This window comes from Chinchilla lanigera, unplaced genomic scaffold (genome assembly GCF_000276665.1).
Source record: "Chinchilla lanigera isolate Chin_1 unplaced genomic scaffold, ChiLan1.0 scaffold00053, whole genome shotgun sequence".
Lineage (NCBI taxonomy): Eukaryota > Metazoa > Chordata > Mammalia > Rodentia > Chinchillidae > Chinchilla > Chinchilla lanigera.
Window position 1 is genome coordinate 6,515,216 of NW_004955454.1, and position 15,746 is coordinate 6,530,961.

Genomic DNA, 15,746 nt, shown 5'->3' on the forward strand with positions numbered 1-15,746 from the left:
AAGGAGGACTTTAAAATAAGCAAGTAAGGGCTGGGGATTTAGCTCAGTGGCACAGCACTAGCCTGCCAGGCACAAGGTCGTGAGTTTGATTCCCAGTACCAAACAATAAGTAAATAAATAAAATAAAGTAAGCAAGTAAAAGAATGTGTACGTGGTTTAGCAGACGGTAGCAGACCCTCAAAATGTCTCAGACAGCCAGGTGAAGCGGTACACACCTGTAATCCAAGCTATGTGAGAGGCCGAAGCAGGAGGATCAGAAATTCAAGTCCCGTCTGGGCAGTTTAACAAAATCCTCTTCAAAAATAAAAATGAGCTGGGCGTGGTAGCACACGCCTGTAATCCCAGCCCTCAGGAGGCTGAGGCAGGAGGATCATTGCGAGTTCGAGGCCAGCCTGGGCAACAAAGTGAGCTCAAGACCAACCTGAACCGCAGAGTGAGATCCTGTCTCAAAAAAGACAAAAAAAAAAAAAAAAAAAGAAAGGGCTGGGGAATGTAAACCCAATACTGAAAAAAGTTCTCATGTGATATGATTCATTTTTTAAAATGAAGAAATGGGCTGCTCTTTTAGGTAGTTTGTCCCAGAAGGAATGCAGGACAGGAAATCAGTTCAGTTCTCTCAGGTCATCCCTGGAAAGAAAGTAGTAGGCCTTTGCCCTATCCCCAGGGCTAGACTGAGGGCTACCTTCCGACCTTCTTGACTGGAATCTACTGTCAGAAATAACACTGGGCCTAAGAGCCTGTGAGATGTTGCCCAGGTTCAGGGCTGCCCACTGACCTTTTGTGCCAGTGGCATAAACTTTCCACACTTGGTTCTGGTTTGGGCTGGCACCGCCCCCAGGTTTCCAGGCTTCCAAGCTACATACAGGGCTGTAATTTTAGTTCCCTCTTTTTTATAAAAGGTCAAGACTTCTTTTCTTCTTTGAAGGTCAAGTTTTCTAAAGCTCTTGGCGGGTCAAGTGGAATTTGTCTCCCTTGTGAAGGTGCATGAAAGCGGGGGACCTTGCAGTTGATATTTAGGGGCATTCTCCCCCCACCCAGCCCTGCCCCAACCCCACCCCCCCGAGCGGGCCCTCACGGGACCCTGCACTCCGTCTTCACTCAGTCCTTGCCGCAACAGCTGAAAATGATCTGTGACTCATCAAGTGATTTAAAACTGCCCCGGCCCAGACAGGAATATGCGGCTTTGCCAGTGACATTTTAGGGTCACTGGAAAGCAAGAGCAAGCAGGAGGTCTGCGGCGGGCGGGGATCGGGAGCCGGCACGGATATCCGTGCGCATTCCCGAGCAGAGAAGGGCGTGTGCAGGGCCCGCACGCTGACGCGGCTTCACCCTCCCTTCCGTGCTCAGCTCCTGACATTGGCATCTCATCAGATGGCTACTGGGTTTGGTTTTCAACCAGGAAAACAGAGAAAAGAGGTTCGTTTTCTTGTCTACTTTTGCTGAACGGAACTTCTGATTCCACTCACCGGTCCCACCTTAGACACCCCGGGGCCGTTTGGGACTTTAAACCTGAGCACCCAGGACTCTACCGGTGTTGACTCCTTTTCTGTATCCTGCTCCTGTCTGCATCCTCCTTTGGTCTCCCACAGTACCTTCCATCTATGATTCATTCTGCAGCCTGGCTGGGGATATAGCTCAGCGGCATAAGCACCTGCCTAGCAAGTGCAAGGTCCTGAGTTTGATTCCCAATCAATACCCCCCCCCCAAAAAAAAGATTCTCCATGCCAGGGATATAGCTCAGCAGCACAAGTGCCTGCCTAGCAAGTGCAAGGTTCTGAGTTCGATTCCTGGTACCAAAAATAATAATAATAATAATTTTGCAGCCTGCTAATTTTCTGCCCATGACTTGCTATTTTAGCAACTTGGGAAGCCACTTTCTTTGAAAATCTTTGCCAAACATCCTGGGCTTCCTCACAACCTGGTTATCTTCCCATCTGTGTGCTTTTCTAGAAATAATTATGAGCCAGGTGAGGTGGTGCACGCCTGTAATCCCAGCACTCGGGAGGCTGAGGCAGGAGGATTGTTGCAAGTTTGAGACCAGCCTGGGCTGCCAAGTGAGCTCAAGGCCAGTTTGAACTGCATAGTGAGACACTGTCTCAAAAAAAAAAAAAAAAAAAGAAATAGTTATGAATGAAAACATCTCTTCAAGGCCAGGCCATCAACCTCCACAGAGCAGTGCAGAAGTACTGAGCTCTGCCCGGTACAGACCTCATTCCAGCTGCCCAGCGGTTTCAGATGTTTCCTGGAAACCTTTTGTGTTTTTCTGGGTGAACTGTTTTGCAATCCTGGGGACAGAACCCAGGGCTTGGTGCAGGATGAGCAAACACTTCTCCATGGAGCTGAATGCCTAGTCTTGTGCTTTATTTTTGATGTTTGTTTTTATTTGTTTAGATTTTTTTTTGTGTTTTTTTTTTTTTTTCCTTCTGAGACAGGGTCTCCCTATGCAGTTGAGGCTGGCCTTAAGCTCACTTTGTAGCCCAGGCTGGTCTGGAACTCATGACGATCCTCCTGCCTCAGCCTCCTGAGTGCTGGGATTACAGGCGTGCACCACCATGCCCAGCCTGTTTAGATTGTTTTTAACCTTTTTTTTTCCTTCATAACTGACACTGGGGTGACATGCAAAAAAGGACTGTGAATCAGAGTGATTAAAACAGCAACAACAGGGGGCTGGGAATTTAGCTCAGCGGCAAAAAGCGCCTGCCTGGCATGCGCAAGGTTGTGAGTTTGGTTCCCGGTACCGGAGAAAAACCAAAAAAAAAAAAAAAAAAACCAGCAACGGCAACAACACACACACACACACACACAGACCCTTTTTGCATTTCCCATTTCTGGTCCCAGGAATCAGGAAGTAGAGGCAACCCCAAAGTGAGCAACTTCACAGAGGCCAGTGCAGGTTCAGAGCATCCCTGAAGGAGCCGTCTTCTTTTCTGGTTTTCTTTCTGAACTTCCGTCCAGAGAGCACGCTGCCCTTCCACAAGCACACCCTCTGCCATCTCCAAATTGCTAGGTTGAATACGGGAGTCCAGCGCCTGGCCTTGAGTTAGAAATAGAAAATGAGCCGGTGGCCAGCCCCCCAACACCCTCATTGTGACAGGGTTTTGCTGTGTCCCTCCCCCACCCAAGCCCTTCTGCTTTTGCACTGGCTCCTTCTTCCCTTCTGGAACCCTGGGCTTAACTTCTACCTCAGTCAACAGTGAGAAGCATTTGTAAATGTTTTCAAATGTGCCCTGGGTCCTTGCACACGTTTAAGAAGTCTCTCATTCTCCTCCAGAACACCGGGCAAAGCGCGGACCTCCTCCTCCCCGACCGCCAACTGGGTCGGTGGAGAAGGCCCCCAGCCTTCCCAGGGGGGAGGAGGCTGGGCCCCGGCCTCTCCCGGGAGGCTGCAGCCGGGGCACCACAGCCAGGGGAAGAAGCTGGCAGCCTGCACTGTGCCAGCTATATTTAGAACCAGCTTTCCTGCTTATAGAAAGCTGTGGCCCTGCCTGGCTATAATTATGCCTGAAGAGTCCCTTTCTTTCAAAACCTATTTTCAGGTGTTTACCACCGCTCTCTTTAAAATGGTGGGGGAGACAAAGAAAGAAAAAAAATTAGAAGTTGCCTAAAGGCCGGCAGGCCCCAGCGCAGGAGCTTGGGAGCGGCTGGGTAAAATTCCATTCCGCTGTCTTGGTGTTGCCTGAGGGCAGGAACCAAGAGGGTTGCTCAGGGACAACAGGGGACAGAAGAGTCTCTTCATCAGCTAGACTGTCAGTCACATCGTTTGTGGGTTAACTGTGTGGAGGGACCTGGAAGACAGGATTCCTGGGCAGCATCCTGCTGTCCACTCCCAGACCCATCCAGGAAACAACACAGTGGCCGCTGGCTGAATGCCTAGTTCAAGTCCCGGGTGCTGAGGCCTGTCATGGGCCTGCTACTCAGGCAAGTCCCTCAACCTTGAGGCCTGGTCTTCCCATATATAGAGTTCAGAGGATTGCTGTGAGGGTGGAATGAGGCAAAGTGAACAGTGTGAGGTAGGGATCGGCACTGACTTGATCAGGAAACCCTGTTCTATGGAGAGCTGGTTAATCTGCAAGGAGACCTCTACTCTGTGCCTGACACTCCTGCAGAGCGATGCTCTGAGCAAACACAGCGGGGAGCTGAGACCTGGCTCCGGGCCTGAGAGAGAGGAGAGAGACCCCTCAGGGAGACGCTGAGAGAGCGTGGAAGAGGGGGAAGGAGCCCTCACCTCGTCCTCCCCCGTGGCAGAAGTCACACCATGGGCTTTTCTGGGACACTTCTCCCTCTGCGCTCGTCATACTCAGCCTGTGGGTCAGAGAGAGCTGTGGAAGGACCAGCCAGGCCTCCGACACGTGGAGCCGGTGGCCCATTCTGTGGCCGGTCTGCTCCCTCAGGCTCAGGCCTTCCACCTGGCCCCCTGTGCAGAGGAGCTGGGGGACAGATAGGATTTGGCCCTGCAGCCTGGTTCTCCGACAAGGGTCTCGAGCGGCTGATGGGCTCCCGTTGTTAGGCCCGAATCTGTCCCAGAGACACGCCCTGTCCTCCTGGCCCACACTCAGAGGCCATGCTCATGTGTCACAGCCGTGGCCATCTGTCCCATCCCGAGCCCCCAACTCACTCTGGGCTCTTACTCGCCCTTTACTTGACCCATCCAGCTCCCCTCCAAGTCTGTCTGTGTCCACTTCAGTCTCCTGTCCACCACTTTTCTGACCATGAGGCTCACACCAGGCTCACCCCCCATGTCTCCTTGTTGTCTAGTCCATTCATTTGGAAATTAGAGATGTAATTATAGTCTCAAAAAATATGTGAGCACCCGCTTGATTGTAAGGCCCTGAGGGTGGGTGTTGGGATATCTATAAAAGCAAAGGACAGGATCTTCTACCAAGAAGCTTAGCCAGGTGTGGTAGCGCATGCCTGTAATCCCAGCACTCGGGAGGCTGAGGCAGGATGATCGTTGCAAGTTCGAGACCAGCCTGGGCTACAAAGTGAGCTCAAGGCCAGACCCTGTCTCAAAAAGACCAAAAAAAAAGGAGGATCTGGAAAATTCCCTCTTGCCATACATATGTTGTTTTTAAGGTTGAATGTTATTATTTAACTCAGTAATAATAGTAAACAGCAACTAGATGTTTGTAGGTGCTAATACTGTATTAAGCACTTTATATAAATTATTTTATCTTGTCCTTCATTCTTGTTGTTCCTAGTAGAACCCTTGTATGGTAAATAATATTCTTTCCTTTAGAAATAACAAGCCGGGTGTGGTGGCACACACCTGTAATCCCAGCACTCAGGAGGCTGAGGCAGGATTGCTATGAGTTTGAGGGCAGCCTGGGCTGCATATCAAGGCCCTGTCTCAAGAAAAACCAAAAAAAAAAAGAAAAGACACAACGCATCTAAACTGTAGAAGGGCTAAGCAGTTGCCTACTGTTGACCATCCAGAAAGGCAGCACCAGAATTTGGACCAGGCAGCCCCACTGTGTACACCGGAACTGCAGTGTCCTATTTCTCCTGGGGCTCACCTTTCCTGCCCAGCTAGAGTGCAACTCTTAGCAGGCAGAACCCTTGTCTCATCCTTTCTGGACGGCGTGAAGGCATCACACTAAGTCCTCGACTTAGGGACGCTCAAGTTGCAGGACTCACTTCGTCGGCTTACAAACGAATCCGGCTTATGAACAGCTCTCCCTGAACGGAACTCGTTTGTAAGTTGGGGACATACCGTGTTGCTTTTGTAAGTAGGAGACTTTCACAGGCAGGAGATTCTCAGTCAGCATTCAGGGGATCCCTTGATAAGCAGGCCCTGTGCCAGAGAGAAGGAATTGTCCAAGTTTCTTAGTTATGGACAAAAGAACTAGGAAAAAACAGGCTAAGGGCCAGGTGCAGTGGTGCACGTCTGTAATCCCAGTACTTGGGAGGCTGAGGCAGGAGGATCGTTTTGAGTTTGAGAACACTCTGGGCTACAAAGTGAGCTCAAGGCCAGCCTGAACTACATGGTGAGACCCTGTCTCAAAAAGACAAAAAAAAAAAACCAGGCTAAGGGTATAGTACAGTAGAGCACATATTTAGAATAACCAAGAACCTAGGCTCTATCACAGCACCAAAAAAAAGAACTGAGGAAAGAACCTTCAAGTCCAGAGCCCAAATACTGCCATACCATGCACTAACCCTTAGCTCATACTGCCTTTTTGCTGACCCAAGTCTTGCTCCAGGCCTAGGCCAAGGTTACCACAGAGGCAGCCAGCTAGAGAAGTATCGGAAGGGCTTTGCAGGAATGCTTCTTTGAGATGATCATAAACCCATTAGGAAGCAGCCCCAGGCCTTCATGACTTCAGATGAATACCTACCGGAACTGGTGGGTCCAAAACATTGCCCAGAACTTGGACCGTATGTCCCACCCTGAGGACAGTCATCTCATCCCTCAGGGTTTCCCATCCTGTCTGCCAAGTTGTAGTGATTGTACTTCTGAGATCAAGGGGAAGCAGCACAATAAAATACCGGCGCTCGCTCAGTGAAAATCTTACAGCCTAATCACATCTACCATGTTATCCATTTATCTTATATTTGTTGATTGACTGGTTGGTACAAAAAGCTATTTAAACGCTGAGAAGGAGACAAAAAGGAAACGCTTCCTGCCCTCCAGCAACTTACAAAGGAGGTAATTCTAGGGGTTTTTTGCTTCTTTTTCTTTTTTGTTTTTTGTTTCTCTGCAGTGCTAGGGATGAACCAAGGGCCGCGCACATGCGCACTGTAGCACTGAGCTGTGCTCTGGTCCCTGGTTTAGTTCTGTATACACAGATCGACAACCCGAACCATGGAATAAGGATTGCATACCCACTATTGCCTCTACTAAGTGATTTTAATAGATTTTCTATTATTTAATCTTTACAGCAAATCTGAAGATATCTATCCTATTTTATATACTTTGCTCAGCTCTGAGAAGTTAGTATGTAGCAGAACTACAATTCAAGCCTAGGTTTGTTTGACCTCAAACTGCCCCTCACAACCGTGCTGTCCTGCTCCCCGTGGGAGGTCCTGACATGAGGACCATGAGAACAGAGGTCATGGTCACATTTAGCATCGCTCAGCAGGAGTAGCCGGCTGGAAAAGGCTCCGTAGAAGCCCCTCTTCCAGAGGCATTTCCTACTCCCATGCGTCAGTCATCTCGGTTTCTCTCCAATCTAACCTCCACAGAATGACCGCATTAACCTAAGATCCAGCTATGGCCAGGCCTGGTGGCACACGCCTGTAATCCCAGCACTCAGGAGGCTGAGGCAGGAGGATCTTTGAGAGTTCGAGGCCAGCCTGACTGCAAAGTGAGCTCAAGGCCAGCCTGAACTGCATAGTGAGAACTTGTCTCAAAAAGACCAAAAAAAAAAAAAAAAAAAAAATCCAGCTATGATCATCATGAACCCCTCTGCTTAAAAATCTTCAGTGAGGGTTGGGGATATAGCTCAGCAGCACAGCATCTGCTTGGCAAACACAAGCTCCTGAGTTCGATTCCTGGTACCAAAAAAAAAATCTTCAGTGATCCTAATAGTCCCAAACAACTTTTTTGTATGGTACTGGGGATTAAACCCTATCACTTAAGCTGGGTGTGATGGCACACCCCTGTAGTCCCAGCACTCAGGAGGCTGAGGCAGGAGAGTCATTGTGAGTTCGAGACCAGCCTAGGCTACAAAGTGAGCTCATAGCCAGCCTGAACTGCGAAGTGAGACCCTGTCTCAAAAAGACCAAAAAAAAAAAAAACAAAAAAAAACCCTATCACTAATCTACACCCCCAGCCCCTCCCCCCTGAATTTTATTTTGATACAGGGTCTCACTAAATTGCCCCAGCTGGCCTTGAACTTGCAATCCTCTTGTCTTAGCCTCCCCAAGTGCTGGGATTACAGGCATGTGTCACCATGCCTGTTCCCCAAACTGTTCTGAAGCCTGCCATTCAAACTCGTCCACTGGCCCACGCTGGCTTCCCACCCGTCCCTCTAATCCCTTTCTGTGTGTCCTTGCAAAGTAGAGCTGTCTGCCGTCTCACACACAGGCCCAGCCCTGCTGTTTCCAACGCTCTTCTTATGCCTCCCTTCTTCTTGGAAGGTCTTTTCCTCATTGTCTCTCTGTCATGGTTTGGCGCTTATTTTGTAAGGGGAAATGATATAATACAAGACACATATTTTATAAGATTACTTAAATAGTCGCCCAAGGAATCATATACAGAAGAGTACAGGAAATCTGCCCACACACTATAGACCAGGAATCCAGCTGATGGCCTGGATCCCATGATAATGTCCTGCATGAGTCCAGCTGAAGACCTAGAGCCCATAACAATGCCTCCCATGAACCCACTGGAGGCCCAGAGCCCATGACAATATCTCATGCAGGCCTGTTTCACGGATCTGAATTGGGAAGGCCCAGGGGTCAGTGGTGGAATCCAGAAAGTCTTTACCAGCGGGATGAAGGATCTGTGCTAGCAGGCTGAGGGATCTGCACTGGAGCCAGGAAGCAACGCTCAAAGTAAGAACCAGAGCTCCCTGAAAGGTACCACAACCTTCCTCAGCAACAGTGAGGTCCCGAGTTCCTCTGATGATCAAGATGGCCAAGTTCCCATCAGGAAGCCAATGTGAGAAGCTTGTTCAGGAGACTGAACTGTGCACTTTCTTCCCCTCCGGAGCCAGAAAGCGATGCTCAGAGTGAGGATCAGAGCTCCCCAAAAGTGAACTGAAGCTTCTCAGCACTCAGGAGGCTGAGGCAGGAGGATCACTGCAAGTTCCAGACCAGCCTGAGCTACAAAGTGAACTCAAGGCCAGCCTGAATCACATAGCAAGACCCTATCTCAAAAAGACCAAGAAAAAAAAAAAGTGAACCAAAGCTATTCTCAGTGCCAACAAAGTCCTGAGCTCCTCAGAGGAGGAGAGCAGCCAAGTTCACCAGGAAAGCCAGCATGACAAGCCGCTTCAAGAGAACCATCTCCTCACAGCTTCTGCCAGCTCCAACAGCCTTTCTCTACTCCCAGCAGCCTAACTTCTTCTCCTGTTCTGCCTTTTATGCTGCTGGCAACAATAATCAGGTGGGCATCCCGCACCCAGCGCCACGCTTACTCAGTTCAGCTGGGTGCTATAAATTGGCCGCCAGTTGTCAATCCACTACATTCTCCAACTCTTGTCCATCCTTTCATTTCTGACTTAAACATCACTTGCTACATGAGAGACAATTACTAAGCTAGAGCAAATATTTATGCCTGTATCACATCTATCTATATTTTTTACCTTGTGTTGTATTTTTTGTTGTTGTTTTTTTTGTGTGTGTATGTGTATGTCTTTTTGAGACAGGGTCTCACTATGTAATTCAGGCTGGCCTTGAGCTCACTTTGTAGCCCAGGCTGGTCTCAAATTTGCAACGATCCTCTTGCCTCAGCCTCCTGAGTGCTGGGATTACAGACATGTGCCTCCACGCCCTGTTCCCTTGTGTTGCATTTATGCCTTATTTCTTTTACTAGGGCAATCTCCTTGAATCAAAATCTCATTCATTTGTACATTTTCCCATTACCCAGGATTCTAGGACCTCTAAATATTAATTTATCAGATAAGCTAATTTTTAAGATTAAGGGGCTGGGGTGTAGTTCAGTGGTGGAACACTTATCTAGCATATTTGAAGCCCTAGCTTTGATTCCCAGCACTGCAGGAAAAAAATAAATAAAATACTTTTTTTTTGTCTTTTTGAGATAGGGTCTCACTATGCAGTTCAGGCTCACTTTGTAGCTCAGGCTGGTCTCGAAATTGCAAAGATCCTCCTGCCTCAGCCTCCTTGGTACTGGAATTATAGGTCTGCACCACCACGCCTGACTAAGAATAAAATACTTAACCAGAGGAACTTAAATTTGTAGAAGTAGTCATATCTTTACACAATCATAAGCTCGGGGTCCTTGAAAACCAAGACAGAGCTGAAGGCAGCAGGGTACGCTTACAGAGGATGATGAGTCATTGGCATAGTACAGTCTAGAGGAAGAATGGGACACAGAGTTCAGGGTGGGGGTAGAGGAAGGGCTTCAATAGCAGTGAATTTTATTCTTTGAAATATTGCCCAACATCCTGGTGTTCGGGGATTTACTTCCCTTGCCTGTGCACTTTGCCCCACCGCCTAGCAGGCTGAGCCATCTGCTGCGGGTGGTCCCTGGCCCCTCCACACCTGCTCTCGCTCGCCCCAAAGGAACAGGCCCGTGCAAACCAAGTCCGAGGGTGGACACCTTGAGCCAGCTCGGCTTAGGCTCAAGCTGGTAAATGACCTCTGGCCTGGTAGGTTCGGGGTCTGGCTGATAAGAGGGAGGCTTGGTGTGGACGGGAACGTACCCGCCCTGCTTTGGGGTTGGGAGGGTCCATCCTGAGACTTCACGGCGTGAGCATGCTGTCTGGGGAAAGGCTGTGCCCTAGGACAAGGTGTTGCTGTCATCAGGGGTTTACAAGGGGAAACCATACAGGACACATAATTTGTAGAATTATTTTATAATGGTCACCCAAAGAATCATATACAGAAAGAGTGCAGGAAATCTGTCCACACACTAAAGACCAAAGAACCCAGCTGAGGGCCTGGATCCCACAGCAATGTCCTGCATGAGTCCAGCTGAAGACCTAGAGCCCATAACAATGCCTCCCATGAGTCCAGCTGGAGGCTTAGAGCCTACGACAATGTCTCATGCAGGCCTGTTTCATGGATCTGCGCTAGGAAGGCCCCAAGGTCAGTGGTGGAAGCTAGAAAGTCTGTGCCAGCGGGATGAAGGATCTGTGCCGGCAGGCTGAGGGGTCTGCACTGCAGACAGTAAGTAAGAACCAGAGCTCCCCGGAAAGGTACCACAGCCTTCCTCAGTGACAGTGAGGTCCCAAGCTCCTCCAGTGATGAGAACAGCCAAGTTCCCATCAGGAAAGCCAGCATGACAAGCTCCTCCAGGAAAACTAACAGGTCCCTACAGCTTTCCAACAACTTCCAAACTTCTGCCTCAGGCTGGGGATACAGCTCAGTGGCACAAGCATCTGCCTGGCAGGCCCAAGATCCTGAGTTCAATTCCTGGCCCCCCCCAAAAACACTTCTTCCTCTCCAGCTCTGCCTCTTATGCTGCCAGAAACAATCCCCAGGTGGGCCTCCCACACCCAGCGCCACGCTGGTTCAGTTCAGCTGGGGGTTGCAAGTTGCCCGCCAGTTGTCAGTCCACCACAGGTGTCTTCATGCAGGACCTGAGGTGAAAGGCAGTAGCAGCAGCAGATGGGTGAGAGGAGAGGGAGCTGCTTCAGCATCAGAACCCCAAGAGTGCAGTGCTCAGTCCCAGGGATAGAAACCGGCAAGTGCTGCACTGTCAGAGGGATTCTCTCTCCCTCGCTCCCTCTCTCTCTCTCTCTCTTTCTCTCTCTGAGATATGCAGAGGTCCTATGTGACTTTCAGAGATCCACAGGGTTATCTGTAGAAAACTAAGACAAGCAGCTGGGCATAGTGGTGCACACTCACAGTCCCAGGGGTTTGGGATTTCAAGTTCAAAGCCAGCCTGGGCAAGTTCGCAAGACTGTCTCAAAATAAGACAGAAAGAGCTGGGTATGAGCTCAGTACTAGAACACCACTGGGTTCAGTCCCCAGGACCACCATCCCCCATCCCCCAAAAAACATAAATGGTAAGGTAAATGGAAACTTAGTGAAAATAACCTACACAGATGCAGTTTTCTTTCTTTCTTTCTTTCTTTTTTTTTTTTTTTTTTTTTTTTTTTTTTTGAGACAGGGTCTCACTATGCAGTTCAGGCTGGACTTGAGCTCACTTTGTAGCCTAGGCTGGTCTCAAACTTGCAACGATCCTCCTGCCTCAGCCTCCTGAGTGCTGGGATTGCAGGTGTGCGCCACCAGGCCTGGCAGATGCAGTTTTCCAACCTGAGGTTTATAAATCCCCACAGAGGTCTGTGGATTGGAAGGGGCTAGTGAACCTGCTGAAACTGCGGGTAAAAGTCACCCATATGTGCACATGTGTGGCTGCCCTCGGGGTCATAGGGTGAGTAGTGTGTATTTCAAATATTCAGTGTGATCTGACTGACAGGGAGGAATGGAAGGCAAGCACTCCGTCTTCCCGGTCAACACTTTGCTTCCCTGCTAAAGCTGAATTGAACGTAGCAATGATAAAGTTCCCGTGATTTTTACTTTTAAGAGGAACAAGTGTTTCTTCACCCAAGGACGGCAGACACGCCTTTTAAAAAGGATTGTCAGCCACTTACCAGATTCTGAAAGGGTCTGTGACCTCCTGAAAAGTTAGCAAAACAAAACAACACATTTTTCTAGAGGATGAAGGTGGGAACTGGGTGTCAGGGGAATTTGGAGGACATTCCAACTCCTCCCACTTCCCATGTGCTGCAAACATGCGTAGTGGGAAACAATGACAAATACAGGGAAGTGACGGTCACTTTCTTAAAAAGACTTTTTTGTTTTTTGGGGCTTGTTTTTTTTGAGGCAGGGTCTTGCTGCATAGCCCAAGCTGGCCTCAAACTCACAGCAATCCTCCTGCCTCAGCCTCCCAAGAGCAGGGATAAAAAGGGTGCACCACCACACCTGGCAGAAGGTATTTAACCTGATGGGATCCTGAGGATTTCTCAGGGCTTTTCACTGTGTAGGTAACACGAGTCTCTTTTTTTACCTGTCCTTCTTCTTTGCTTTAGTCCTCACCGTCCTGAGAACCAACGAGAGCAGCTGTGTGCCTCAGAAGAGGCGAGGCTGCCAGGGCAGGAGTCCTTGTTTGTTAGGCTGGTATGAGGGGCCGGGCCCGGGAAGGTGGAGCACGCATGTCCTGCGTGTGATCCGTGAGAACCGCACTTTCAAGTGCCTCTTTAGAACTCCAAAACTATTTCTGGATTCCTCCAAGTAATTGTAATTGTACTTTGAGTAGCCATAAATGAAAAACCGCATGCTGATAAAAAGCTACAGTGCATTCCACCATCCTTCTAGCGTGCAATTAGAAATTACAGCAGCATCTCTGTGGATCTAAAAAGGAGCACAGCGCCCGTGTGTGAGATGCATTATTTATTTGCTCTGTAGGCAATATTTGGTGCATCTGGATTGGGAGACCCCACCTCCAAATGAGGGCTCCTTCTGCTTCCCACAAAGTGGGAATTGCTCAGAGGTCTAATTGCAGCTCCTCACTTCACAGATGAGGAAACTGAGCCCTAGCACAGGGAAGCTCTTTGGGGGGTGGTTCCCTGGGCTACTCCAGGACCCTTGCATGGTGCCCGTGCAGCCCCACTCCCACCCGCAAGGGAAGAAAGGCCTTGCTAGGTCCTGCCTGACCTGAACAGTCTGAGAGAGCCAACCACTTGACCCTCCAGGCCCTGGCAACGAAGTGGACGACAAAGTGATGGCAGAGCTGCATGGGCCGAGACATGAGGATACCAACTGCCGATTGGGAGGATGAGGTAGGAGGATGGCAGAAGATAGCAAGCCCTATCTTGCTGAGCTCTGCCTGTAACCCGTGAGTTAAGGACTGCTTTCTTCACTTCATAGAGTGAAAACTGAAGCTTACAGATGTTAATGGCAATGTCTCCTGGTCACTGAAGGCTTCAGAGAGAGGATCCAAGGCCAGGTCTAAATCCAGACCCCGAGATAGTAACCACGGTACGCTACTGCCCTATGCCGGCTCCCTGGGTTCAGGGTTCTTGGGTCTTCTTTAGGACTAATGTCTATTCGCTGTTCCTTTACCCAAAGAACCATCCGAACCCAGCCATACAGTTTTCCAGAAATGTGTGAGCCTTATTTTCCCCGGAAGTTCTGTCTGCTGCAAAACACATCTTTGCCACATCTGCTAGGGTGTAGGACTTCACAGGCAAAACTCAAACTTTGAGCCGGGCGTGGTGGCACAAGCCTGTAATCCCAGCACTCGGGAGGCTGAGGCAGGAGGACCGTTGTGAGTTAGAGACCAGCCTGGACTCCAAAGTGAGCTCAAGGCCAGCCTGAACTGCATAGCGAGATCCTGTCTCAAAGAGACAAAAACAAAAGAAACAAACAAAAAACCCCTCAAACTTTGAGAGCAGGGAATGCTTTTGAATCCCAACACCAGCTCACAGCCTCCGTTCAGGGAGGTGGCAAGTGCCCCTTGCACGTCCTCCCAGTCCCCGCTCTGGCCTTTGTCCACTACAAAACCTGCCCTCCCCACCTCGCCCACTCAATCCAGAACCCGTGCCAGCGCGGAAAAAGCCTCCAGAGCTGTGTGAGTCAGCGCTGACTTCTCTCATCCCCTCCAGGACATTTTCTCTCTGGCCTTTACCATAGCTTCTGCCTTTGCTCTTTTGATTCACATCCCTAGCAAGCAGAAGCCACATCTTACACATACTCTGGATTCCCATCCCAAGAGCCCAGTGTGGGCCGGACACACCCTCAGCTGCTATTAAATAGTCTCAACCTTAAACCCAATGGCTCTGAGAACAAAGCACCGCCCCTCTTCCTGGACCATTCATTCAGACCCCTGCTCCCCTCAAAAAATTGCTGCCTTCACTCCCTACCAAAACCCCGTCCCCCCAGGGAGGCTCATGATCTTTGAAAGAGCTGGGATTTGATTTTACCAAACATGACCTTTCCAAGACTCTTTTGCCTGGTGAGGCTCAGGCAGCTGAGCCTGGAAAACACGAGCCCAGCTTTTCCGCCGCTGACCAGGGCTCTGCTGGTGCCTGAGAGGCCACTCCGGGCTTTGGTGGCTCCGCCTTTCAAAACAGCTGAGTCCAAAGGCAGGGGGTGGAGGAGGGCGTTTGCTGCTCCTCTTCATTCCACTGCCCTTCTCAAGGGCTCCTGTTCCCCAAGTGTGTTTTCCTTTTCTGCCCGGGGAGTGCAGGAGCCTCTGTCTGGGCGGGCTGAGACAGCGCTCTGGGGTAAGAGTGACCCCTCTCCTGAGCCAGCACAAGGTCTGGGGAGCCCCAGCGCCCGCACTGGCCCCAGGGCACAGTGCTCTTTGGCCAGCTTCACTGGACCTCAAGTTAGACACCTCTCCACACCTCAGCTTCTTCATCTGTGAAAGGGACAAATTTGGGCACAGTTGCTGCCTAACTCCTTTCCTGTGGAGCACTATACAGCTGGCGGGTCCCAGACAGCACGCTGCCGCCCCAGCCTTCCCCTCGTCCCAGCTCAACACCCAGCTTCCCATGGGACTTTCTTTCTTTTTTTTGTTTTTTTTTTTTCTGGTACCAGGAATCGAACTCATGACCTCATGCTTGCCAGGCAGGCACTCTGCCTCTGAGCTAAATCCCCAGCCCCCATGGGACTTTCAACCACGCGCCGCAGTCGGGGCCACGCCTTCTTGCCAAGAGTTCCCCGAGTCAGTCTAGCTGCCAGCTGGTACCGTAGAAAACTTCACAGGGTGCTGGGTGCAGTGGCACGCACCTGTTCTCCCTGCTGACTGGGAGGATGAGGCAGGAGGGTGGCAAGTTCAAGGCCAGTCTGAGCTATTTATTTTTTTTTATTTTTTTGTCTTTTTGAGACAGGGTCTCGCTGTGCAGTTCAGGCTGGACTTGAGCTCACTTTGTAGCCCAGGCTGGTCTCGAACTCACAATGATCCTCCTGCCTCAGCCTCCTGAGTGCTGGGATTATGGGCATGCGCCCAGTCTGAGCAATTTAGTGGGACCCTGTGTCACAGTTTTAAAAAGGAGGTAGGGGTAGGGGTCTGAGGCAACTCAGTAGTAGGGTGCCTCTGGGTTCAGTCCCCAGTACTGAAGAAAGGGGAGAGAGAGAGAGAGAGAGAGAGAGAGAGAGAGAGAGAGAGA

The 15,746-nt window shown here is 50.0% G+C and overlaps 1 protein-coding gene across 7 annotated transcripts in view; it reads left to right on the plus strand.

Moving 5' to 3' along the window:
- Ninj2 (ninjurin 2) overlaps positions 1-15,746 on the plus strand; it is a 135,676-nt gene that overhangs the window by 68,538 nt on the left and 51,392 nt on the right. The window contains exons 1-2 of one of the 7 annotated variants that reach the window (XM_013520271.1): positions 10,185-10,274; positions 13,326-13,412. The exons of 4 other annotated variants lie outside the window; for them this stretch is intronic. In XM_013520271.1, coding sequence (XP_013375725.1) covers positions 13,368-13,412 — 45 coding nt within the window. In that variant the 5' untranslated portion in view covers positions 10,185-10,274; positions 13,326-13,367. Of the gene's footprint in view, positions 1-10,184; positions 10,275-13,325; positions 13,413-15,746 lie in introns of those variants that run through there. 2 more of the 7 variants (XM_013520270.1, XM_013520273.1) reach the window with 2 other exon arrangements.